A 25,525-nucleotide genomic window follows, 5' to 3' on the forward strand; every position below is an offset into this window, starting at 1 on the left:
TCACACAGAGAAAGTGGGTTGGATGTGGCTGATAACCCTTCGCAAAATATACAGCATATGATCATGACCCTTATTAAACATTCTCAATGTCAATTTACAAAAATGTATGCCAATATATTTTCAATACACAAAAAAATACACGTTGTGAGTATGATGTTATAACATGTACTACAGTTGTACTAACCTGTTATTACACCAATTATTCCACTGTACCTAATTAGTAAGTAACCTGTAATTACCTCCACCAAGGAGGTTATGTTTTGGTCACATTGGTCTGTCTGTTTGCTTGGTGTCTCTGTCCTAAAGTGTTTGACCATACGTGTCAGCGTCTGCTTTTTTTCTTCAAAAAGGTGCAGTGATAATCTTTATAATTATTTAGTCAGGTTTTATAGTGTCAGAATCTACAGTACCACAAGACCTCTTAAATTAAGTGTTACCTTTTTTTCTGATTATTTTATTGCACAAAACAAGATTCAGGCATGGACTGGCGATCTGGCATTCAGGGTATTTCCTGGTGGCCTGAGAATCCTCACGGGCCTGCTATTGTTTTTGCTTTTTATTTTCTTAAAGACTGGTCCACAATTTAGAAGGGTCCACTCCATGAACAATACCTGGGCTTTTTGTGACCCCAGTCCAGTTCTAACTAAAAAGTATACGTGAGAACGCTGTTTTGTTATTGTTTTGTTATCAGAGAATGGCCCACTGACATGGCCTCTCTCATCCCTCTTATACTTATATAATATGAAGTTGTGGATGTCAGTCACTGCATCTGATTGGGTTGCACGTTGCTCCCAATCGGAAAGGCGTGCTGACAGGTAAGCTGACGGGAAAGGACAAAAGGGTCAGTTGTCCGGGGCCCATGGCATGCAGGGAGAGGGAGGGTGGCAGAACTGGGTCCCCATTTACATGCAGTGGTGTAGTTTACGTAGAATGCAGGTATATGCTGTATACCCACCTGAAAATGTCAGGGATTTCAGTATACTCACCTAAAATTGATTGATTCAATATTTACAATAGACAGTATATCCACCTCAAAAAATGCTCAAATATACAGTATACCCACCACAAAAACACCACTGTTTACATGGTATGTATTAAGTAGGGGACATTTCAGATGACTTTGTCCCTGGCCCAGCCAAAGCTGTCAGTGGCCCTGGGTGCTGAGGGTGTAAAAGCAAGAGGTCGGGTTTCATGAAAGGGCGACAGCTCTGCCCAGGAGACTGAGTGACAAACAGAGGAGAGAGAGAGAGAGAGAGAGAGAGAGAGAGAGAGAGAGAGAGAGAGAAGAGAGGTGAAGAAAGAGAGCACAAGACAAGGCAGATAGAGCAAGTGAAGGAGTGAGTGGGAGATGCAGTGGTGTGCAGCCACTCTCTCACCCACATTCACTTCCCTTTCCTGATTGCGGATTTAAATTCACTTTTCCACTCAACTTCACATTCGGGCATCATCACTGATTGAGTCTGGACCGTGGACTTGGACTCGGACTTGGATTGTGTGCAGGGGAATGCTGAGGATTGCAACCAGGTACTTCCAGGGTGCCAACTATCAAGCCTGATTAAATATCAATCAGGATAAGATGGTATTGTGTATTGATCAGTATTATTGAGGAAACAGATGAGTCAGGATTTCAGTGGGTCACAAACTCCAACATCTAGTGCTCATCTTTGATTTTTTATTTTGTCCGTTCCTTCTGCATCCATTGCCTCCTTGGTTGTTGTACTGTAGAGCTTCGGACCGAAGATGTGGATAGGTGCGCTGATGCTGATACTCATTCTCAACTGTGATATACCAGGTAAAGTGAGATTATTAGTCTCTGATATAACACTGCATGCTATGATATGATACTCATTCTCAACTGTGATTTACCAGGTGAGTTTATTTAATAAGCTGTGATATAACACGGTATGATATGGCTATTTTTTGTTTGTACCTGATTGGTTTATGTCTATATACATTTGTAAAAATGTTGCGGATGTCCTTGTATTCAACACATGCAGTGTACGGTATTGATCTGTCATTTTAACTGCCGTCAGTCGGGCCATTAGCATGCAGCACTGTAGAGATGGAGAACATACACTGCTAACTTTACGGCACCTATGTGTGTGTGTGTGTGTGTGTGTGTGTGTGTGTGTGTGTGTGTGTGTGTGTGTGTGTGTGTGTGTGTGTGTGTGTGTGTGTGTGTGTGTGCCTGCGCATCTATTCCACAGCAGTAGGGGGCAGTAAATGGTCTGTGACCCTCTCACGGAAGAACATATGCGTTTGGGCTGGAACCACGGTAACACTGCCCTGCCACTATGACTACCCCTCGGGCTACAACATGCGAAAGGTGATGTGGTTCCACATCTCAACAGACGACCGGCGGGAATATGCATACCATACCGACCTTGGGATGGTGAGCCCATCCTTTCGGGACCGGGTCAGGTACATTGGACAGGAGCACTAGATCCTTTTGACTGTGTTAAAGAATAGTTCTGTGGAACATCCTCAGGTTCACTGATACATGAAAAGTCTAAAACTTAAACTTAAAAGTCTAAAACTCTTAACCTTAAGATGTATACCTCGATGATATTGTAATGCACATTGTATATCCATATCTTGATGTTATGCAAAATCCTATTTGTATTTGTTACAATGCTCAGCACACCAGAATCATACAAACTGATCTAATTACACCCAAAGATGTGTATTTATTTATTATTTTTTGCCCCCTGAAGACTGTTCGTGTACCTAAGCAGTTCACTGTAACAGTCTTGGACAGTGGTGTCAACACTCTAAGAATCATCCTTACTTTCACACCTCCTACTCTACTCTACTCTACTCTACTCTACTCTACTCTACTCTACTCTACTCTACTCTACTCTACTCTACTTTACTCTACCCTACTCCACTTTCTGAATACAACTCTGATCAGGCTAATGGGAGGATACAAGAGGTGCAGTCTGCAGATCACCAGCGTCAAGTCCAGTGATGCAGGCCAGTACCACTTCAGGTTTGAGTCAGACTACCAGCACGGGCGGTGGACGTCCCCAGATGCTGTCACTCTGTCAGTCACAGGTGAGTCTCCAATAGGATGATGGAGGGCTACCTAGAGTGGCCCCGGTGGAGATGTACTGTAGCCTGTACGTGTCTTGGGGCTCCTACCAAGTCAGATGTATTAGATATATAAAATGGTGGGGGTGTACATGGGCAGCCATGGCCTAGTGGTTAGAGAGTTGGTCTTTCAATCTAGGGGTTGCCGGTTCGAATCCCCCACGACCTCTCCCTACACCTCCATCCATGGCTGAAGTGCCCTTGAGCAAGACACCTAACCCCACATTGCTCCAGGGACTGTAACCAATACCCTGAAAAATAATAGTTGTAAGTCGCTTTGAACAAATGAAAGCGTCAGCTAAGTGAAATGTAATGTAATGTAATGTAATGTGTACAGAGATTTGTAATTCCTTGACAGGAGCCCATAGGTGCCACTGAGGGTTGTATTCAGTCATGGAGGTCATATAGGGTTGCAGGTTCAAATCCCACCCTGACCAACAGTGTATCTCTACTGTATATGTCTATATCACTACATCGCAAAAAAGTGTATCTCTGTATCTTCATCCATGACTGAAATTCCTTTCAGCAAGGCACCTAACCCCACATACCCCACAGGCCTGTCACAAATGGGAAAGCAAACTATGAAATTCCCTAGTATTGGACCCCTAAGGCAAACATCCCCCAAATTCAATGACAAAATATGCAAATGTGACAGAGGTGTTCTTGCACAGTTCGTCCTCCTCTGGGATACGAATCTGCCACCTCTTCAACTGCACCAGTTAGGAAATGGGAGGCACAGTACAAGCGCAATGAGCTAAAGGGCCGGTCCTATAAACCAATACTACCGCACTGTATTGAGGCTTCAGGAGGGAGATTTACTAACGTTCCATGCCACACTCTGCTAGTTGGCCTCTGTTACACAATGATACTGCTATCAAAATCTCCACTGAGGAGGTACATCCTCAATAGTTTGAAAAGACCAAAGGGGCCCCCAGTCCCTTGTTGCCTTGAAATGGCCTGGATCCCTCAATAATAATAATAATAATAATAATAATGCATATTATTTAAAAGCGCCTTTCAAAACACTCAAGGACACTATACAGAGAGAAACAAAAATAAAACAAGACACATGAACAGAATTTTAAACAAAAATAAATAAATAAATTTATATTTTTTTTAAATATGAAATAAAATAAAATAAAACAAAGTTTAAGAATCATAAAGAATAGGCTATCTGAAACAGATGGGTTTTTAGCCTGGATTTGAACAGGCTAAAAATATTTCAATATTTTATTTTAGATATTTCAATAACACTAATGCTGTGCTGTTGCAGAGCTACAGGTGCAGGTCCACCCGGCGCGGGCGGGCAACATGTTTGCGGCAGGTGAGACGGTCTACTTGAGCTGCGTAGCTACAGGGTGCGCCGCCACGGCCGGGAAGACCTTCGCCATTCTGCGGAACGGGGTCAGTCTGGGGTCAGCTGACAAGTCGTCCACCATCTACAACTTCAACAGCCAGCACGCTGGCACCTACAACTGCAGACCCATCCCCCCACAGAACGTCCTGTCTCCAAGCATCAGCCTGTCTCTGGGTTGTAAGTACTGTGGCCTGTTTTTATCAGAAAAAAACATTACCATATATTTATGAAATACATTCAAGTAGAGACATTTTGGCAAATCAAAGTTGGAAAAATATAACTTTTCCTGAAAATATACAAACATAAAATCATCAAATATTTTAATTTTAAAGGTGCATTGTGTAATATTTTTAGTAGTTTATTTCCATAATTTATTCTGCCATTCACAAATGGTACCTTTTTCATGAATACTTACCATGACCTTCAAATTCAAAGTATTCATTATAACTGGGAATATTGCACTTTTCAAACATGAAAAGTGGGATCTTCTCCATGGTTCGCCATTTTGAATTTTCAGAAATAGACATTTTTAGCTGAACATTGTTATTGTTATTGTACTTTGGTCATTTTAGTTTATTACTTTGTAAATATTAATGAAAAGATCGAATTTGGCAATAGACAGCATGTACTCTATGTACTCAAACTGCTCCTCTTGCTCTCTCTGTCGGTCTGTATCTATCTCTGTCTGTCTGTCTGTATCTATCTCTGTCTGTTTGTCTGTCTGTCTGTCTGTCTGTCTGTCTGTCTGTCTGTCTGTCTGTCTGTCTGTCTGTCTGTCTATCTCTGTCTGTCTGTCTGTCTGTCTATCTGCGCCCCCCTCAGATGCCCCTCGTTCCACCAAGGTGGACATCAGCCCCCCCATGGGCCTAGCGGAGGGAGGTGCGGCCACCCTGACCTGCAGCAGTGACGCGGCCCCCGCCGTGGAGAGCTTCGCCTGGTTCAAGGAGGGCGAGAGCGGCAGCCTGCCCGACAGCTTCAAGCCCCAGCTGCGGCTATGGAGGCTGGAGTACTCGGACCACGGTGCCTACTTCTGCGTGGCCCGCAACTCGCTGGGCACAGACCGCTCCAGACCCACCGTGCTCAACATCACATGTAAGACTTTATGATCACGAGGTCTTCATTGACCAGCATTACATTTACGTATAGTACATTGTAACATTCATTGTAACATTGTTCACATATTCTGCATGCTATGTAGCCTCTTTGTGCAGATGAAAGATACAGGTAAATCATAACAACACTATGACATTACCAAGAGAGATTAAGAGTTGGTCATTACCATTTTCATGACAATAAGGTTATAACATAGGCTCTGTGCAAAGGGGTAAAAAGGACGCTGTATAGCTTTCTCAAGCTTAAAATAATATTTCAAGAGTATTACACTGTAGCCATTGTATGCGTTTACCAAGTCATTTCCCAGAGGTGTGTAGTTGAGGGTGTTAGGTGGTTGCCTGGCTCTTGCCCGACCTGTTGTTCCCCACAGCTTCATGAGCTCCACAGTTAGGTGGTGATGTCACAGGAAGTTATACTGCTAGGTGTCAAGCCTGTGGTTAACAGCTCTACATCTTATTTCAGGCTCCTACAATGGCTTGCTTGGGCAAACTATGTTCATGTTTCATGTTTTTTTCATACAATGCTAAGTAGTTTACAGCTATATGTATCTTTACTGGTATGGAGCTGGAGCCTCTTCCTGGCAAGGAGGTAAAGCTTGATTAGTTCATCAGCTCAGTCCATTGTATATATAGTTTATATACTGTATACATATCTTATAGGCCTATCATGTATATATAATTATAAGTTTTCATTTATTGAGTAATCCATATAGCTCTCGTGTTCTTTAGATGCCCCCAAGAACACCAGAGTGGTGATTAGTCCGCGAGGCGACATCATGGAGGGCTACTCGGTGAACCTGACCTGCAGCACCAACGCCAACCCACCTGCGGAGCGCTACGCCTGGTTCAAAGCCAGCATGGGCCAGCCCTGGACAAAATGGTCGACGCAGAACCTCACGTTCCCCAGTGTGCGCTCACACCACGGCGGGAAGTACTACTGTACTGTGTGGAATCAGTTTGGCCAGCAGTCGTCCCCACCTGTCACTCTGGCAGTATTGTGTAAGTGCTTTGATAACATGAGATAGGCTTATCTAAGGGATGGCCAGGGGAAAATATGACTTACCACGAACCAGAAAGACATACCTTTTCTCACAGAAAGATATCTTGATTCATCATACTCTATTGCTTCTGGTGTTTTTTTTTCTTTTACAATAAAATTATCATTCTATAATGTAAAATTAGGGCAGGGAGTTTCTTGCATTCCATAGACTTCCACCTAGTTAGTCTTTCTTCACTGTTCAGACAGAGACAACCTGAGACATGGCAGGCAGTTTGCCTGGTCCCGCCCATCCTAGTGATCAGGCAAGCAGGCAGAGTCAGGCACCCTCAGCAACTTGGACAAAACAAATAGTTGGATTAGTCAGTTCTGTATTTTCGTTTCTGTTTGTTTTTGATCCTTGTAAACTATCCTGATTGCATAGATAATACATTCCAAATCTCCTTGAGGCAGCGAAACCATTCTGCTGAATCAGTTTCTCTTCCTTGATTGGGCAGCCTGCCTGCCTGCTCATCTCTACTCTAGATCTGTTCGAGTTACTCTAAGTGAAAGCAAAGCTCACCTCACACCAACCTTGAGCAGGTCTCTAAATCAATCAGTTGCCTTGAACCCCTCCCCTCTCTGTCCTCTTATTCCTTTTTTTACCTTCTCATCTGCTCTCGTGTCTCCTTCATGTGCGCACCCTCACTTCTCTCACCTTCTTCCCCCTCTCTATCTCCCTGCCTCTGACCCTTCATTTCGCTCCTTCCTTGCTTTGCGTCCTTCCCTTCCTCTCTCTCACATTCCTCTTCTGTCCATTCTTGCCTCTTTTTACATTCCCTCTTCCTCCTTTGCTTATCTTTTGTCTCGTTTCACTCTCCTCTGTCTCAATTCCTCAATTTCTCCTATCCTTGTCTAACTCTCTCCATCCCTCCTTTTGTGCTCTTCCTCCCTCCTCCTCCTCCATCTTCATCTCCCCTGGTTCCCCATCCCTTTCTCCTGTCCTCCTTTAACTCTATCTCCATCACTTTTGTTATCCCTTCTTCCTCTTCTCCATCCATCCTATTCCTAATCGTTTTCTTCCCTGCCTCCCCCCCTTTTGTACTCTCCTCTAACTACAACTCACTCCTGTCATATTCACTCATATTTTCCCATCCCAACCTTCCTCTCTCTTGCCCACAACCCCCCCCCCCCTCCCTCCCCCCACTGTATCTCACTCACGTCTTTTGTATTCGTCCATCCTACTCTTCATCTCCCCTGCCTCCTCTCAGATGCCCCCAAGAACACCTCGGTGTGGGCGCAGCCATCCAACGTGATCGACGCGGGCAGCTCCCTGACCCTGACGTGCAGCAGCCTCGCCAACCCGGCAGTGGAGAACTTCACCTGGTACCGGATCAATGCGGCTGACGCCTGGGAAACCCGATCGGGCCCCAGCTACACCATCGCTGAGGTCAGCGCGCGCGCCAGCGGCCAGTACTACTGCGAGGCGCGCAACCGCATCGGCACACACAGCTCGCCCGTGCTCACCGTCAGAGTTCGAGGTCAGAACACGCTTGTACAAACTTGCTATGTACAGTACATACATGCCTTGCCAGATTTACACAGTGCATTTTGTTGTGTTACTTCAACACTTGGAGAGTAAGAAAACGAGAGTAAAAATTCACTTGAAGTGTTTAATTAATTCTGCTCTTACAGGGTAGCAGACTTTGTTGTATAGTAAACTGATTTCCTTGCTTTTATCCATGCAGGCACACTAATGGAAAGTGCTTACTAACACATAGAGACACCTTATGCAGACCTACACAGTAAAAAATAGGGTGTCAATGTTTCAGAGTAAAGCGATATAAATCCAGGTAGAGTGTTTACAAAACTGTGGAGAGTCGAATTACTCACAGTGTGGTCAAAAGTCAATGTAAAATTCTGCTGGTGGCCTGGTGGCCAGTGTATTACAACTGTGAAGTTCGTAATATTTACACAACAATGAGTAAAATTAACGCTAAAAATTAACATGGGTATTTTTACAGTGTGGTGGCGTGTACACACAGAGGGCCAGATTGATGGCCCTACAGTACTTTGGTAGCAGCTGGTAGCTTGTTCAACCATTGGGGGACAACAGCAAAGATTATTTTCCCCAACATCTTTTCAAGACAGTTTTTACATCACATGCCCCTTTTCAGGTCGACCAGACTTACTTACTTAACCCCATCACGCCATTCGGCGCATAGGGCAGCAACAAAGTCTATCCATTTTGGTCTGTCTGTAGCCAACTTCTCGATGGTCCCCCAGCTTTGATGGTGCTGCTGGAGCTCCTTCTCAATGGTCCGGCGCCATGTCATCTTTGGCCTCCCTTTCTTCCTTTTGCCCTCTGGGATCCAGTGCAGAGCGACTCTTGGAATTGCATTGTTTTCCATTCTGAGTAGGCCTACATGGCTGATGAGCCCTATCTCTGTCATTTCGTGAAGTATTTTTTATTGGTGGTAAGTAATTTTCGTGGTGCATTCACGTTATTGCCCGTTTTTCGTGGTTGGGCAACGAAACGCTGCCTATTCATTTGAATTGCCCCACTGCTGCTATGGTTATCCAAGCATCTGCAGGGGCGGGGAGGGGGTGCTGACAGAACACTGCTGATACACTCGGGACTCACTAATTCGACGCCCTTTCGGTACTTACGCCTTATGTCATACGACCCTAAACCTAAACCTTAACCCTAAACCTAAACCTAAACCTAACCCTAACCCTAACCTTAACCCTACTTAACCCTAAACCTAACCCTAACCCTAACCTTAACCCTAAACCTAACCCTAACCCTAAATTGCTTGTTTGAAATGTTTGATTACCATGTGACGGTACTGAAAGGGCGTCAAACTAGTGGGTCGCTAGGCAGCAGTCGGGCAATTCAAATGAATAGGCAGCGTTTCGTTGCCCAACCACGAAAAACGGGCAATAACGTGAATGCACCACGAAAATTAAAGTTATTCACGAAATGAAAGAGATACGGTTGTGCTGATCCAGGTCCATCTGCGCTTCCTGAAGGTGTATTGCATATCTTCTTACTGGGTGATGTTGACTAGCTTCTTGTTGGAGATGGTTTGGGGCCAGTAGATGTGTAGGATTTTGCACAGGGATGTTGTATGAAAGGTGGATAGTTTGTGCAGGTCGCCTTCTGTGGTTTTCCAGCATTCGGCACCATATAGCAGAGTAGATATTACACAGCTTTCATATAGTCGTTGTTTTGTTTTGATGGTGTATTGCTTTGAGTTCCATATTTTTCTTAATCTTATAAAGGTCGACCAGAGGCAGCGATATTTTCAGGATGTCTTGCAATAGATTTTTCAGGCTCTTCTCTGACTAATTTGCTGACACCAGCTGTTCAGATGGAATGTGAACTGCAATAACCTGCTCCTTACATCCCTTTATAATCCCTCTTGGTGTGAAGCAACCGTCTGCAGACACTTTCAGCAATGTAACTCATGTGAGACTCTGTTGATAGCCTACATGACTCACCGATGCCAATTACCCCTTTTAAGTTTCTAGAGTACGTCGATCTAATCTATGAGTCTCACCATGACCTTTGCCAGCTCAGATGGACTCTAAACTTGGCACAGCATGAGACAAAGAGGATGTGCATTCTCTGATGTCATGTCTAGTCTGCAGATTATTGTCGCCTTCACGGTCTCGGTTGCTCTCCGGACAGCTGACGACATTGCTGACGAAACAACCGATTTCTGGCCTTTGGTGCATGAACGGCACAGATCCCGGAACAGTCTGGAATCATGCCTGTTTTGTTTTGGTTCTCTTTTCTTTTTTTCACCTCCATTTCAGCCTCCACATCCACGACATATCATACGTAGGCTAAATTAAACAGTCAGAGACCAGCATTACTGACATATGTGCATCTGCAATTGAATGAAATTAACTGGTGTTGTTGATAGTGATTACAAGATGATATTTTAGCATTTGTGATACTGTTGACATGCCAGTTGCATGCATGGGCGCCATGTTGAGGATGCGTGTGTCGCCACACAAAACGTCAGCTCGGGAACTCGTTATATACTTCCGCCTGAGATCAACCTCGAGAAATCTCGAACTGACTTTGCGTCACCAAATGTTCACGCCCACTTTTCCTGAGTTTTAGGTCGGGTTTCTTGGGATTATCTACATTTTGAATGAGCCATATGTAAATGTGTCAAACTACTTTTGAACCCTGATGAACCTTTGTGGTTTCTCTTTTTTGTGTTCTTCAAGAATCATGTTCATCAATCAGTTGACAGTAGGCTATTTGATGGGTTTGCGTTTTCTAGTGGTTTCATTGCAATGCCTTAATTGAGCTTAAAGAACAACCACGATTTCTTCACCTACCATTTGCCGAAGAAAAGAACCTGTTATACGGTAGCTTAAAGCGGAGCAAAAGTGGTGATGAATAACAGGTCATGGGTGCATTTCTCAAAACAATAGTTGCTAACTATATTAGCTAGTTTGTTGTTTTGCAATGCAATTCCTAATTGGCAACTACCTAAGTTGCTATCTGGCTAACAACTACGTTTCGAGAAACGCACCCCATATGTGTTCTCTGTGAACAAATATGAATTAAAACAAGAAAGGATTTGCTGCAGTTGAATTAATTCTTGTCATGAAGTTTATTATATTTCAAAATATACAGTGAGGGCTTTAGTAATGACTTGTTAGAACACATAAAATTAGGTTGGTATCATCAACATTGTTTTTGGCATTGCAATGCCATGGGAGTTCATGAAATGTTGACATTGTGACGCTGTATGTCATGACAGAGTTTGCATATGTAAATAAGGCTCATCTATGATGACTAAACTGACATCGTTGTTCCCTGTGTGTGTGTGTTGTGTTGACTGTCAGGTCGGCTGAAGGTGATTGCCCTGGCCTCTGCTATGGGTGTGTCTGTAGGCCTGATCTCACTCACTGTGGCTGTCATGATCAGGTAACGCACTCTCTCTCTCTCTCTCTCTCTCTCTCTCTCTCTCTCTCTCTCTCTCTCTCTCTCTCTCTCTCTCTCTCTCTCTCTCTCTCTCTCTCTCTCCATCCCCCTCCCCCCACATTGATGGGGTACAGCAATACAGACTCCTGGGCATCACCTAGAAAGCTGACTTGCTGTTTCTTGTGTTTTAATCCGTACACAGCAAGAACATGCACCGGGTGGATCATGAACGCACGGGGAACACCAAGCAGGTTAGCTGCATTTTAAGTGCCCTGCTCAAGTGAAAGCATTTGGATACTAATAAAAAATTAAATGAATATGAGTTGAATGAAATACATATGTATACAATGAAATACAATGTACATTAATAACAACAACAGCAACAATACTACTACTACTACTACTACTACTACTACTAGACAACATTAGAAGTACATGATGTCTTTTATTTTCTTGTTTTGACCTTCAACCAAGCGGAGGTCAACAGCGATGCCCGAGACGATGTTTTACGAGTCCCCACAGGACACCTTTCAGCTGCGGAACTCCAAGATGACAGACATTCCGGTACATTCTTTGACAGCAATAACCACAACCACCACAACAAAAACAACCACGACCACAACAACAACAACAACAACATGTCCCATATTTCACTGGAAATTGTGGTAACACTACTTGACACCGGCGTCATACGGATGACATAGCAGTGTCATAATAGTGTCAAAACAGTGTCATGACATAGTCATGAGCGAGTCATAAACATTGTGTCAGTGTCATAAATGTGTTATGGTCATGAAAAGTTGACATTGTTAGTGCTGTCTTTGCCATAACCGAATGTCACTTAATGATAAAGTCATAAAATGTTTGTGACATTGACATAATGTTTATGACACATGAATTGCACGGAAATGCATTATGACACTGTTATGACATTGGTATGTCATGCGTATGACACCTGCGTCAATGAAAGTGTTACCGAAATGTTACACTGCTATAACTATACATGTGACAACTAAATTGCCTTCGAACTTTGGACAAACTATCGTCGAAAATTAGAATGTTAGTTCTGAGTTTGTTAAATCCCTGACTTGGCCCTCCAGGAGGAGCCGGAGGAGTCATGCGATGACTCGGAGAGCACTGACAGCCTACACCCCTCCATCGTGCCCTTGACGGAGCTCACACCGCCTCCACAGGACGACAACAAGCTCAGTTACATCACTGTTCATTACTCCAGGATGCCAAGGTGAGGACAGTGGGCCGCAGTAGGGCCTTGACCATACTAAAAAATACCATAGAGAGTAGAGACATAACTGTGTTAATTTATTAACTGTTAGGCTACTGTGATGTTGTCTTTCAAGGCAGTTCATTCCCTTTTTATGGCTAGGCTATTTAATTTGATCTTCAATTGATTTAACGGGATATTCACATATTTCTCCCTACTATTGTAACCATGAGGCTGCAACATGAAGTTGCTTTACATTTTGTCATCATGTCATGTTTGTTGTTCTCAGTTTGGACCAGGTGCAGATCACTCATCTCCCACTAGATGGCAGTAAAGGCAGCAGAGATAAGTCTAAAGTCATTTACTCTGTCCTCTCCAATGAGCAGCCATGAAAACTCCACTGATGTCACTCTCAACATTCAATACCATTTTATTGCTGCATATATCAATACAGTACAAAATCAACTTTGTCTGAAGTTATAACAGTATGTTCAAGTGGATGCTGGCAAGAGAGAAGGTACTGAATACCTTTTCAGTCAACCATAACAGAATCTGTAGCATTTGTGAGGTATAGGAGGAAATGTACAAATCTAACAACTGTGTTCATTTATTTTTTTTTGCCAGAATCTAAGCCTGTGTGTGATCCCAAGTCTAATTTCATGCTTAAATGGACCAATACTATTTTGTTATCTAGTTAAAACCTACAAAGTAATTCTAAGTAATAATAAATAAAATGTCAAATAATCGAGTCATGTTCCCAAAATGTTTTTTTCTTTTTAACACACGCTCAGGTGTAGACTTCATCCCATTAAATGTCGCTGACAAATAACCATAAGTGAGAGTAGGCCTATGTGGTAAACCCTTGTGCACACCCACTCAATATTCAGCAAATTCTTACTTCTTCATATTTACTTATTTGAAATGGCTTCTGTGCACTGTAACTATCAGCTATGAATCTATGGTCACTTAATTTCCTTATTCTGCCTACTGTAGTGAACTGTTGAACTGTATATTCAGCCACAGTACTTCTACTACAGTAATAACACAGTTGAAGTGTTTGGATTATTGTGGCATAGATTTTGGTGTCCATGTCCATCTCTCTATCATAAAAGTCATATTCCACACACAATCAATATGTTGCCATCCACTTAACATTTGTATCTGTTATCAATGCTAGCTGTTTGACAGTTTATGACATACAGTTTGTACATGTAACACAAATGCAACACCACAGTGCCCATTTCCCCATGGCTACTAACGCTTTCATCTCAGAATTTAGTAACAAAGGTGGTGGCACGTCCAAGCATTCTTGAGACTAGATCATCAAAGAGGTAGAGTTTTTGGACATACTGTAGTAGCCTATGTGAATTCTCTATATCCTCAATCACAAACTCACACTCGAACCTTTTTTTGTATTTATGGCAGAACTTAAATAATTAGGCCTACATCTTGACATTTTGAATTTTCACTTTGTTGGTGCTTAAGAAAGTGCTGCAGAACTAAATAAAAAAGTACTCAAAGAGAGCATTTTTTGCAGTGTACATTTAAACAGTAGTAGAAGACAGAAATAACAACATGAGCATTGTACCAAATGCACTGGACATGAATTGGATCATATGCATTGCGGCATAGTGGCAAACATTTTCTTTCTTTTGGCTGATTTCATGATTGTGATTGACCCATTTTGTGGTAGTGGAGCATGTGCACATTAAATGAGGACAGGACTGGTTTCAAATACAAACAATGCTATATGTTTAGACAATTTTAATGAGTAGGAAAAACAATCCAGTTTGTTTTGTTTTGGATGTTTATGGTTTTCCTCCCATAACTAACAACACACACATTCTTGCACTTGTGTCTGTAAAATCAAGGAACAGTTTTTCAGTACCTTTACAGTAAATAAAGTTGTCTTGGTTCATTTGGTTGATGTGATGTCTTCTACTTTTACTCAAACACCCAAAGGAAAGGAAAGCAATACTGCAATCCACAGGTCACCAGTGGCACATGTCTGCTACAGGTATATGCAGGGATCTATCTGGCCAGCAGCAATAGCAATCTTGAATCTTGTAAACAGAGTCAACATAATTGTTTTTTTCTTTAAATAATAAAAAGTTGACTGTTTTAATAAATTAAAAGACCTGATTGTTGCATTGCCAGATTTCTCATATCTGCTATACACAGTGGTATCGGGGTCTATGATAGATCCAGTGAATAACTGCAGACCATAGTGCATACTTGATAGGTTATATTTGCTTGCTGGGTCATTTTTACAGGTTTACTTCATTCAATCAAGACCCCGCACCCCCACCCCTAACCACCCACCCACACACACAGACACACACACACACACACACACGCACGCGCACACACACACACAGACACACACACACACACACACACACACACACACACACACACACACACACACACACACACACACACACACACACACACACACACACACACACACACACACACACACACACACACACACACACGCACGCGCGCGCGCACGCACGCACACACACACACACAGACACATAGCACAGCATAACTTAAACAGTGGGCAGTGAGTCCATAACAAAGCATACTGCAAGCTTTTAAAGATGGCTGACTAATCTCACACAACCCCCATCACCAGATTCCACAGCATGATGGCCCTCGTGTTCATGGTTCATCGTGTGTCATCACAATAGTGTGCTGTGATCGCCGCGTGGCCCTCCTGTAACCACAGGGGAGAGATGTTCATTTTCATGACCTGTTTTGTGCATTTCTTGTTCACACAAATTAACTTCACATGTATGCATCTACTTTCGGTACATGATGTTACGTGTCCGTAATTTCCAGAGTTTAAACCACAACTGTTTTCTTCTGCTTTGAACCCTGCAGCTAATACAAAGATGTATCTACTCTAGGGGTTATTACGTGCGACAACAGAAATTAAAGGGAGTTAGCCCCCAAGCTATTGTTGTGTAAATAAATATCCTATGTTCTAACCCGTGAATTATAAAGCAGCACAACCTATGTACGATTTTTTTTCGACTAAATCCATTGGGTATTTCTTATCTGCTCTGCTGTGCTTCATAGTCCAGAAGTTACAGTGTAATGATTATTGTATATATACAGTAGGTGCATCATTGCAGAAAATGTTTACATACAGATGTCAAACTGACCATGGGTATTTTGACAAAAACAACCTCGGGATTGCACACATAAGCCTACTGTACATAGCCTGGCTCTCACGCAGACCCTTCGTGCATTTCTGCTCAACTTCATGTAACAACCATCGCGTGAGAACCAGGTTATACTGTAGGCCTACATAGAGTATATGTGCAAAAATACATGAATACATGCGGTACATACAGTATATACAGCACATAGTGTACAGTAGAGAGAGTAGAGCAGAGAGAGTAGAGAGAGAGAGGTTCCATTGGCACATTGCTTCCGGGTTCTATTATTGGGGGGGGGGGGGGATCCCCCTTTAGGCAGACCTAGGCAGACCTAAGGACTGTTCTATTCAATGCTAGGAGCATTATGACACGCTCCTTTAGGCAGACCGGAATCTGGTCACGTTAGGTGCCCGTAGAAACCTATTATGTTGGCATATCTCTATAAAGAATCTCTGGTACAAGCATACAATAGGAGTGCAGTATCCACTGCATGCACACATTTCTCTGGCTCAGCTCTGTGCAAATATGCCAAAAATGAGGGAGTCACACTGACCTCTTGCAAAAGAACACGGCCGCTGCAGCCAGGACTACTGCCAACAGAATGCCAATGGTCCACAACACCACACCTGTGCTGTCCTTTGATGATACAGCATCTTTTCTGTGTGTATTATCTGTGTGTGTGTGTGTGTGTGTGTGTGTGTGTGTGTGTGTGTGTGTGTGTGTGTGTGTGTGTGTGTGTGTGTGTGTGTGTGTGTGTGTGTGTGTGTGTGTGTGTGTGTGTGAGAGAGAGAGAGAGAGAGAGAGAGAGAGAGAGAGAGAGAGAGAGAGATCATTAGCCTACATATTTTTCTCTGATTATTACATAAAGATCTTTTTTTGGTAATTTTACCTAATTTTGTGGAACTCTTCACACAAATTCACACCGAAGCAGCAAAACTGTGTAGATACATTGCAACCCCCAACACAGTTTGCTTAACTGTACACATAGTTGTAAAAAGAAATGTTTTTTTATACAAAATCGCTAGCACACGCATCACATTATTGTACAGATTGCAGCAATAGGTTAGGAATGTAGGAGTGTGCCCATCATTTGGAAATTGTGTGTAAGGCAGTGAGTTGTGTTCACAGTTATGCAAAATGAGTGTTGTGGAAATGGATTGGTTTGGTACTTTGGTGCAAAGTGTTTATAAAATTGCAAACTGAGTGCAAAAAAACATTTCCCAAGAGAAACTTGGAAACTTGAAAATCCTTCATGTCTTTAAAGGGGCATTCCACCTGTAGAGACATGAGTATGTATTGAAAGTGGGTCATATGTAGTAGAATAGTAGCATACATTTCTAATTTGGCACCTTCTTGGCCGAGAAAAGGCAGAAAATGACTTTTTAGTGCTTGTGGATTTGTGACAACAATTCCCATAATAAAGTTCCACAGGCTACACTCAGGCAGCTCTGCCAATAAGTGCATTCGAGTAGTCGTCAACGCATGCATGCGCATTTAGACAGCAATGCACTGATGAAAATGCTGCATGCCAGTTAGATTTCCGGTCAAACTTCGAAATTTCGGTGATGTTGCGTCGACGAGATGACATGTCACATGGTGTCAAACTATCGCGGGATGAATGCGACTGTAGTCAGATCTTGCAACCTCTGCAGTTGCTTATCCCCTTCAACGCTCGTCTGCGGACTGCCTGCGAGGTCACGCGGCCATGAACTGGTTGGTCAACAACTCACTCACGTGTGTATATGAGTCTTGTCTCACACCTCTACACAAGTTTGCGCAGGTCCCCACTTCAGCTCCTCCTCGCTACCTGTCCCCCAACTCCTCACACGAGATGTGTTAGTAGAGCAAACTGGGGCGAGCTCATCGTCTCATTCATATTTGTGGCCGACTTTAAATGCACTGTTTTAATAACACCCACATCGTGACAACAAGTTCTCGCTCAAGTGTTTTCTGTCCATCGGTCGACAAAATTCGAAATCGATCGCACCCAGTGACTTACTGGAGCCTCAATGCCAGTGATTTCAAAAGCACTGGAACACTGATCTGTGATAGGTCTGTTAGCACATTAGGTCCAACCCCCTATGGGCGGGGTTGAAAGGGTGGGAAAAAGGCTTGTAGTCTCAACAGAAATCCACCTCTCTTACACTTCCTCCTACAATGATGCAAAATGACGATGTTTACATCATTGTTGGAGGAAGTGTTAAGAGGTGAATACGGATTTCTCCTGTCTCAGGGGGAATTGAGAGAGTGTTGCATGACCATTCAAAAGCATGACTGGGTGTCTAGCAATGGAAAGCAAAATGCAAATGGGTGGAGTGTCTCTTTAAAGATAAGCAGGACAAAATTACCCTGGTAAATTCAACCAACCCTACTGATGGAATATGGTTTTTGCCTTGTGGGTGTTGGTCTAGCCTCGCACCATAAGGGATAATCATAGCTGAATCTGGCCTGGCTCTGTCCTCTAATTACAAAGCTCTTTGTAGTTTTGAACCTGTGTAGTGAGTCATTGTGAGTGAGTGAGTCATTGTAAGTAAATGAGTCATTTACTGTAAGACCACACAGTCTGAACACCAACCATTCGTTCCACAGATCTTCCTATGGTGCGAGCCCAGACTATACATTTCATATTACAGTATATGCCTAGGATGTGCTTGCTAAAGGACACGTGTGTACTGTATGTGCACATGCACATTTTGTGCACAAACGTGTTGCTCTACATGATTATGTATGTCAATTTTGCATGCGGTAGCACACTTGAACACAAGGTATGGAAGCATGTGCGGTGCGGTGCGCACAGTGCAATACTGATAGCAACAGGGGAAGTCTTTTGAACTTCCATGTCGAGGTCGCGGTAGAGTCAAATGTTGGTGGAAAACATTCATAGGAGGAGCCTTGTTGGCTATCTGCCGCCTACATGATATCGCTAGTATTGTGCATAGCGCTCTGAGAGCTTGTTCGCACATGGTTGCGCATTTAAGCTAAGTCACGACATATCCCAGGCCATTGTCTGGCTTCTGAGACTCCTTTGTAGCGCAGTGCAGTGAGAAAACTTCCCTTTTCCTTTAACCTAGTAGACCCTTCACCTAACCAGCCATCATCACATGACACTTTGCAACTGCCTGGTTCCTCACATGGAGGGAACAACACTTAAGAGCTGTGATTGTTTTGCATGCATTATTCCAGTGAAATAGTGTTCTAAAAATTAGCCAGTGACATGTTCTGCACAAGGTCGCGTTGTAAGGGGTATTTTACTATCATGACTATACTGACTGACTATACTGTACTGTAAAACATTGCAAACCGTAAAAGTAAAAAGTAAGTTTGTAAGTTAACTCAACTCGAGACAGTCTAGGAACAGTCCACCCTTTTATGATTTTCACATAGTTGCATTATTTCACAGTATTACGCGTGAATATGTATATCATTTCATGCTCAGTGTGTTTAGGACAGTCATGGGTAAGCGGATGCAGTCCTGTGTGTGTGTGTGTGTGTGTGTGTGTGTGTGTGTGTGTGTGTGTGTGTGTGTGTGTGTGTGTGTGTGTGTGTGTGTGTGTGTGTGTGTGTGTGTGTGTGTGTGCGTGTGCGCGCGTCCGTCCGTGCGTCTGTGAGTGTGTGTGCGTGCATTGGTGCGTGCGCATGTCTGTGTTTCTGTGACCTCTCACCTTCCTCCACTACAAGCCTGATGCCTCTCTGCCCCGGGAGCTTGGCCGCGGGGTGCTCCGTGATGAAGCGAAACACGTAGACGCCGCTGTCGGATGCCCGCAGCTCCGAGATCCTCAGCGAGCAGTTCCTGCTGCCCAGCGTCCCCAGGTACGTCACCCGGCCCGCGTAGGCCGGCTCCGGGAAGATCCCCGCACTGTGGTGCACGTACCTATGAGAGATCGGAGTAACAGAAATTAAATGAAAAGTTCCTTACAAAATGAAATGTCGTAATTCACATTACCATATTTCACATTTTAATTCATCATTACAACTTAATGTTATTTACAAGGTTGCCGGTCCGACTCCCGACCCGCCAGGTTGGTGGGGGGAGTAATTGACCAGTGCTCTCCCCCATCTTCCTCCATGACTGAGGTACCCTGACCATGGTACCATCCCGCCGCACTGCTCCCTTAGGGCGCCATTGGGGGCTGCCCCCTTGCACGGGTGAGGCATAAATGCCATTTCATTGTGTACAGTGTGCAGTGAACACTTGTTTGCTGTGGAGTGCTATATCACAATGACAATGGGAATTGGAGTTTCCCAGTTGGGCTTTCACTTTTCACATTACAGTAAATGTCTAGTACCTTTGGGTGATGCAGCTTTCCTGGTTCAGGCACCACATCTCAGAGAGCACCTCGCACGTGCGGTTCATTGCCGGGCAGAACTGCTCCGGGTAGTCGTAGGAGCAGGGGAGGACGATGGAGGAGTTGACCAGGGCCTTGAGGGGGCCGGTGGGCATCTTTACCACCCATGATGCACACAGGTCAACTGCACAGGAGAGATGAAGGGCAGTTAAACCCTTTAATTCAGTCTTAGCCCTATAATTGGAACAACCCCCCCCCCCCCCCCCCCACACACACACACACACCCCACCCCTGTCAGCTTCCCTGCTTGTGGCATTACCAAAGGTCTCAAGTAACCGCAGTAAACAAGTAGTACGTAACAGCTTAAACAAGTAGTCATCACTCTTTTAGTAATAGCAACCTTACAGGTGTTCAAAATCGACTTAACACTAAAATATGGACGTCCTTGACTCTTCACACTATTTATAGATCCGTAAGGGCTGTTTGTAGGACCAGTTGGACCAGAGGCTCATACTTGCTCATGGGTCATTGACATTTCAATAGCAGTTAGGTGGTGCAACCACGGAAAATGTCACTATTGAATGGATTCAACTATGATATTTATATGAAAACATTCATTCAACGTAAGTAAAACATGTTTGTATATTTAATTAATCTACCAACTTCACACAATAGTGACATTAGCTGTGGTTATGCCAGCCTGACATCTGCTTCTAAAAACGTTGGCATGACTCATTGTAGACAGCGTGCAATTACAACATTAGGGTGAAAGTGTTTACTGTAGTGCACTGCACCACATTTAGCTTAAGGATATTGTATTGTCTTTAGCCTCAACAAACACTGCTGCATTTAATCTGACAGGTTTGTCAAAAGAGAGTTCTTGAAATTCACTTCACTTCAATAATACTTAACATCGACTCCTGATATAAGACCAAATATATTGAGGCAAACAAATAGACATTTTGGTGCAATCATGTTGTTACTGATCTCTGATCACTTTTCATGGTTTTCATCCATTCCGACTTTCATGTAAACACTGTAAAGAGACCAAAAGGGGAACGACGGAAAACAACTGTTCTTTTTCAGCTTTTTTATCAAGAGACTAAGCCAAAAACGGTTGCTCTCTTTCACCCATCACCAGCTACTAAGTTCATTAACATGACAATAGAATCAAACTTATACAATCTATGCTGCACGTGTAATCACATCAGATTTCTCAGTTGACACTATACTGAATTGAGAAAACAAAACATGAATTTGTAAAGCGTACCTGCCAACAGCAGCCACGATAGCCAAAGCAAAGCATCAATAGATCCCACCATGTCTTCCTGCCCTCCACCTCACAGGCTCACGTCTAGCTGTGCGTTTGGACCATGAAGCATGTGTAGCCTACAGTACCTCCTTGTTTGTTAGTCTGGTGGTTGAGTGAGTTAGCAACAGATGTGACTCAACTATGCCATTAGACCCTATGGGCATGTCCTAGTCATACCTGTGGTTAAGGTGCTGACTGTGTGTGTGTGTGTGTGTGTGTGTGTGTGTGTGTGTGTGTGTGTGTGTGTGTGTGTGTGTGTGTGTGTGTGTGTGTGTGTGTGTGTGTGAGTGTGAGTGTGAGAGAGAGAGAGAGAGAGAGAGAGAGAGAGAGAGAGAGAGAGAGAGAGAGAGAGAGAGAATTAAAGACAGAGAGAATTAAAGACAGCGAGTCGGAGGGAGAGGCAGACAGACATAAACAGACAGAGAGGGAGCAAGAGGGTGTGTGTGGCTTGGTGTGTGAGTGTGTGGGTGTGCGCACACTTGGTGCACACTTGAGTTTCTTTTTAACTTCCCTCTTCTCTGAGTTCCTGTGTCAAGCTATAACTGGACATCAAAGAAAACCAAGAATTACTCAAGAATTACTCAATTAAGTTGAATAAGGTTTCCATAGGACTCATATCCGCCACAACAACATCTGAAATAAAAGGAAATACAATTTCTTTTCACAAGGCTGCGTTACCCAGATGCCAGAACCAATAGTGATTTGTTGTATATAAAAGTCACCCGTAGCCTCTTGCAGATGGGGTCGGCGGCGGGCCTAGTATTCACTATTTGCTGAAAATACTCAATTATATCACAACATTAATATGACAGTACGGAGAGCCTTAAGAAACAGATTAAGACATAGCCATTACAATTTTGGTCACAGTAAGGGTATAACATAGGCTCTGCGCTAAGTGCTTAATTCAGATAAGTTTTGACCCGTCACTGAGTATCTCACATCAGGGCAACCACTATGTTATGGGGATACCAGATATAATTTCACACCGGCATGGGAGGCAGGTGCCCTAACAAGTGAGCCGAAGGGCAGGGCATTATTTCAATCAAATCTCAGCTCAGCATATCTGTATCAGGCTTAGGGAGGGGTGGTTTAATCATCTTGAAGTTGAGCACTTCATGCTGGCATTCGATAACAATGATAACTTGACCTCGTTTTCCATGTATGGTCAACCACAACCACAACCACAACCCCGCCTATTGTAGTTTGCTCACTCATATAATTATGACATAATGACTGTGTTTTCGGCGTACCCTGCCTTGTTTTTATTGGTCAACTATTTCAGGGAATACTGAAAAGACAGAAATAGCCTACTTGGCCAAACTGACTTTTACATACATTACATTACATTTAGTTGACGCTTTTATCCGAAGCGACTTACAGTACAGTTATTTACATGGTATATTGGTTACAGTGCCTGGAGCCATGTGGGGTTAGGTGCCTTGCTCAACACTTTATTTTTTGTTGCTTATTTATTTATTATTATTTATGTTAACACTTTATTTTAGGGATACATCTATTAGCACTAATACATACAATGTTAATGCCTGCATAAGTAACTTGTAAGGCATGTAGGCCTACTAAGCAAACGCTAAGGCCTACTAGGTCCTTACTAAGGTTAAATTGGTAATAAATCCCTTATTGTGCATGAACAAGACATTTGCGAATACATGCCTAACAAATGTTTGATTTTGCTTTGTACATGCCTTATAAGTTACTCATACAGGCACATTGTATGTATTAGTGCTAATAGATGTATCCCTAAAATAAAGTGTTACCAAGGGCACTTATGCCTTGGACAGGGGTGTAGGTAGGACTGCTACACCTCCTACCCTAACCACTAGGCCATGGCTGTCCCCACACTTGACAGCAACATTTTGTGCAGCACAGTAGAATAGAGTAGAGTAGAGTAGAGTCGAGTAGAGTAGAGTAGAGTAGAGAGAAGAGTATAATTTATTGATCCTGAGGGAAATTAAGGTGTCAAGTAGCATACATACATAAACACAGAAAAAGATACAGACATCACACACATTTCACATATATCCACCATGCATATATTCACAGGTCAGATCTCTCTATCAACCCCCCCCCCCCCCCCCCACACACACACACACACACAAGCACACACACACACAAGCACACACACAAGCACACAGCACAGGAAGTAGTCGTGGTGGCCCCAGTTCAGGCCCTATTAATAGAAAAATGTCTCCACATAATACTTTTACTTTTACACAGAGCCTAACTATGAATGTGATGCGTTCAGTGCTTGTGTCACACATACTCTTAAAAAACTTGAATAGACCTAGCCGATAGACCTACTACTCTTTGCATTGTGCAAATGTTTTTTTACATGGACAAAACATACACATAACAACTAGGCTACATATTACTTCCACACAAAAAACAATAATTCTATAATTCTATATTCCTATTTAGGCCTACTTACAAAGAGAAATGCAAGTGCGATGGATTTATGATAGGTCATATCAGCAATGACATTGATAAGCATGATATCATCACTGAAAAGAAATTGAGGAAACAGGAGTGAAAAAACAGGAGGAACAATGTCCAGAGAAAGGAGGTTTTGGCAAAATTAATGATTAATTATTTAGGGTTTCCCTTTTTTCCATTTAATCTGCTCCTTTAACCTGATAAGATGGCACTTTTCCTGAAGCTGCTCATTCCTAAAAAGTTGAATGTTTCGAGACTTGTGGGACCTAAATTGTTATATTTCATCATGCAATTTCGACAGAAAATCCTGACAAATAGTAATTTTAAAAATGGGATAGATTAGGCCTATAGCCTCGACGATATTGTGTCCAAAAAAAAAGTTGCATTTAGCCTAGGCCTAGGTCTACCTAATGTCACCTACACGGTTAGGCCCATATAGGCTAGGCCTACATGTAGGCCTTAAAGGCTATTTCATTTTGTTTTGGGTTACATCTGCCGTTATAACACACGGTCTGTTTTTAAAAGCCCCCCCCACAATATAATTTCTTGCATTCCCGAGTGTAAACTTTGATATTTTGAGATGGGGAAAGATAACGTTACATAGCAATATAGCCTAGAACACGTTTCCATGTGAGGCACGTACCTTCGCCAGCCGGTTAGGCTGACCTACTCAGGTATGTCAGTACAGGTGGATTTGCACTGACCGGAAGGAGGAGGATCAACGAGTGACCGAGAGAGTGGGAGACCGAGAGCGACAGTGGGTGAGAATTCCTTCTGTTTGTAAGTTACCTGTTAACGGACTGGTGGAATTTGGAGAACATAGCGTACATGTGCATTATTTTCACCAACCTTCATGCGTAATTTGGAAATACAATACCACGAAACTGTTCTTCAGAACAATAGGCCGTTGACTGCCCGTTTTTAAACAAGGGGAGAAAAAGAAATATAGTTGGACATTTTTTAGCGACGAACAGGTGAGTTAAGACATAAAGAATCATTCTATTCATGCAATGTTATGGTTGTATTCGGCACTCTTTCAATCATTTTGTGTGATAGCCCAAGTTGTTTATGACAAAAGTAAGAAAACAACGGCTTGTAGAAGAGTATAGCTCACTGAAGAAATCAAGAATCATTTGTCTACATTTGTGTGAATATTGACGGGGCCTATTTTTTCTCTTTGCCTTCTGAAGACAATGTTTTAATTTAAGGGTAAAGAACACAATAACAACTTAGACCTAGCCTATAACATGTTCCACTATGGTAGCCTACAACAATAGACGCCATGGCCCTTCACTTTGCCCTTTGGTTTATTTAACTTGTTTAACCCATCTGTGTCCACAGTTGAAGTTTAATTCTTGTGCCATTATATTCTCTGCTTTACACAGGAGGTAATAAATAGTTGGACTTCTGAAGCATCTCAGAAGGTTGTGAAAAGGAGTCCTGGGCCTGTTTTTCTCTTGGCTGAGAAAAGATGGCAGAGAAGAAGAAGGGTGAGTGATCAGTCTCTCTCTCTCTCTCTCTCTCTCTCTCTCCCATGTCTCCTTTTTAAACCCCCATGCATCAGGCGACACTAATGTTAAAGATTAATGGGGTTCGCT

General features: G+C 43.0%; 3 protein-coding genes across 5 annotated transcripts in view; 2 read left to right on the plus strand and 1 right to left on the minus strand.

Annotated features, from left to right (window-relative positions):
* Positions 1 to 1,740: 1,740 nt before the first annotated feature.
* On the plus strand, positions 1,741 to 14,988 carry si:dkey-33i11.1 (B-cell receptor CD22). Its single transcript, XM_063199905.1, has 12 exons — positions 1,741 to 1,792; positions 2,211 to 2,421; positions 2,912 to 3,054; positions 4,364 to 4,624; positions 5,270 to 5,539; positions 6,289 to 6,558; positions 7,807 to 8,076; positions 11,408 to 11,489; positions 11,689 to 11,737; positions 11,961 to 12,050; positions 12,587 to 12,729; positions 12,998 to 14,988. Exons 1-12 carry the CDS (start codon positions 1,741 to 1,743, stop codon positions 13,098 to 13,100), a joined length of 1,944 nt encoding a protein of 647 aa, XP_063055975.1. The 3' UTR covers positions 13,101 to 14,988.
* Positions 14,989 to 15,059: 71 nt separating this feature from the next.
* Positions 15,060 to 25,525, minus strand: part of LOC134449484 (programmed cell death protein 1-like) — a 14,887-nt gene continuing 4,421 nt past the window's right edge. Inside the window, exons 1-5 of one of the 3 annotated variants that reach the window (XM_063199444.1) lie at positions 21,435 to 21,721; positions 20,165 to 20,348; positions 19,541 to 19,749; positions 16,432 to 16,549; positions 15,060 to 15,430 (exon numbers count right to left, since the gene is read on the minus strand). In XM_063199444.1, coding sequence (XP_063055514.1) covers positions 15,376 to 15,430; positions 16,432 to 16,549; positions 19,541 to 19,749; positions 20,165 to 20,348; positions 21,435 to 21,486 — 618 coding nt within the window. In that variant the 5' untranslated portion in view covers positions 21,487 to 21,721 and the 3' untranslated portion in view covers positions 15,060 to 15,375. Of the gene's footprint in view, positions 15,431 to 16,431; positions 16,550 to 19,540; positions 19,750 to 20,164; positions 20,349 to 21,434; positions 21,722 to 25,525 lie in introns of those variants that run through there. The other 2 variants (XM_063199445.1, XM_063199446.1) reach the window with 2 other exon arrangements.
* Positions 24,689 to 25,525, plus strand: part of hpn (hepsin) — a 22,682-nt gene continuing 21,845 nt past the window's right edge. Inside the window, exons 1-2 of the mRNA XM_063199443.1 lie at positions 24,689 to 24,901; positions 25,313 to 25,417. Of these exons, the coding sequence (XP_063055513.1) occupies positions 25,399 to 25,417 (19 nt within the window). The 5' untranslated portion in view covers positions 24,689 to 24,901; positions 25,313 to 25,398. The remainder of the gene's footprint in view (positions 24,902 to 25,312; positions 25,418 to 25,525) is intronic.

Source organism: Engraulis encrasicolus, chromosome 5 (assembly GCF_034702125.1).
Source record: "Engraulis encrasicolus isolate BLACKSEA-1 chromosome 5, IST_EnEncr_1.0, whole genome shotgun sequence".
Taxonomy (NCBI): Eukaryota; Metazoa; Chordata; class Actinopteri; order Clupeiformes; family Engraulidae; genus Engraulis; species Engraulis encrasicolus.

Coding starts and splice junctions, on each gene's coding strand:
- si:dkey-33i11.1 (XM_063199905.1), top strand. CDS start 1,741: ATGTGGATAGGTGCGCTGATGCTGATACTCATTCTCAACTGTGATATA. Junction 1,793..2,210: donor TCTCAACTGTGATATACCAG/GTAAAGTGAGAT, acceptor ATTCCACAGCAG/TAGGGGGCAGTAAATGGTCT. Junction 4,625..5,269: donor CATCAGCCTGTCTCTGGGTT/GTAAGTACTGTG, acceptor CGCCCCCCTCAG/ATGCCCCTCGTTCCACCAAG.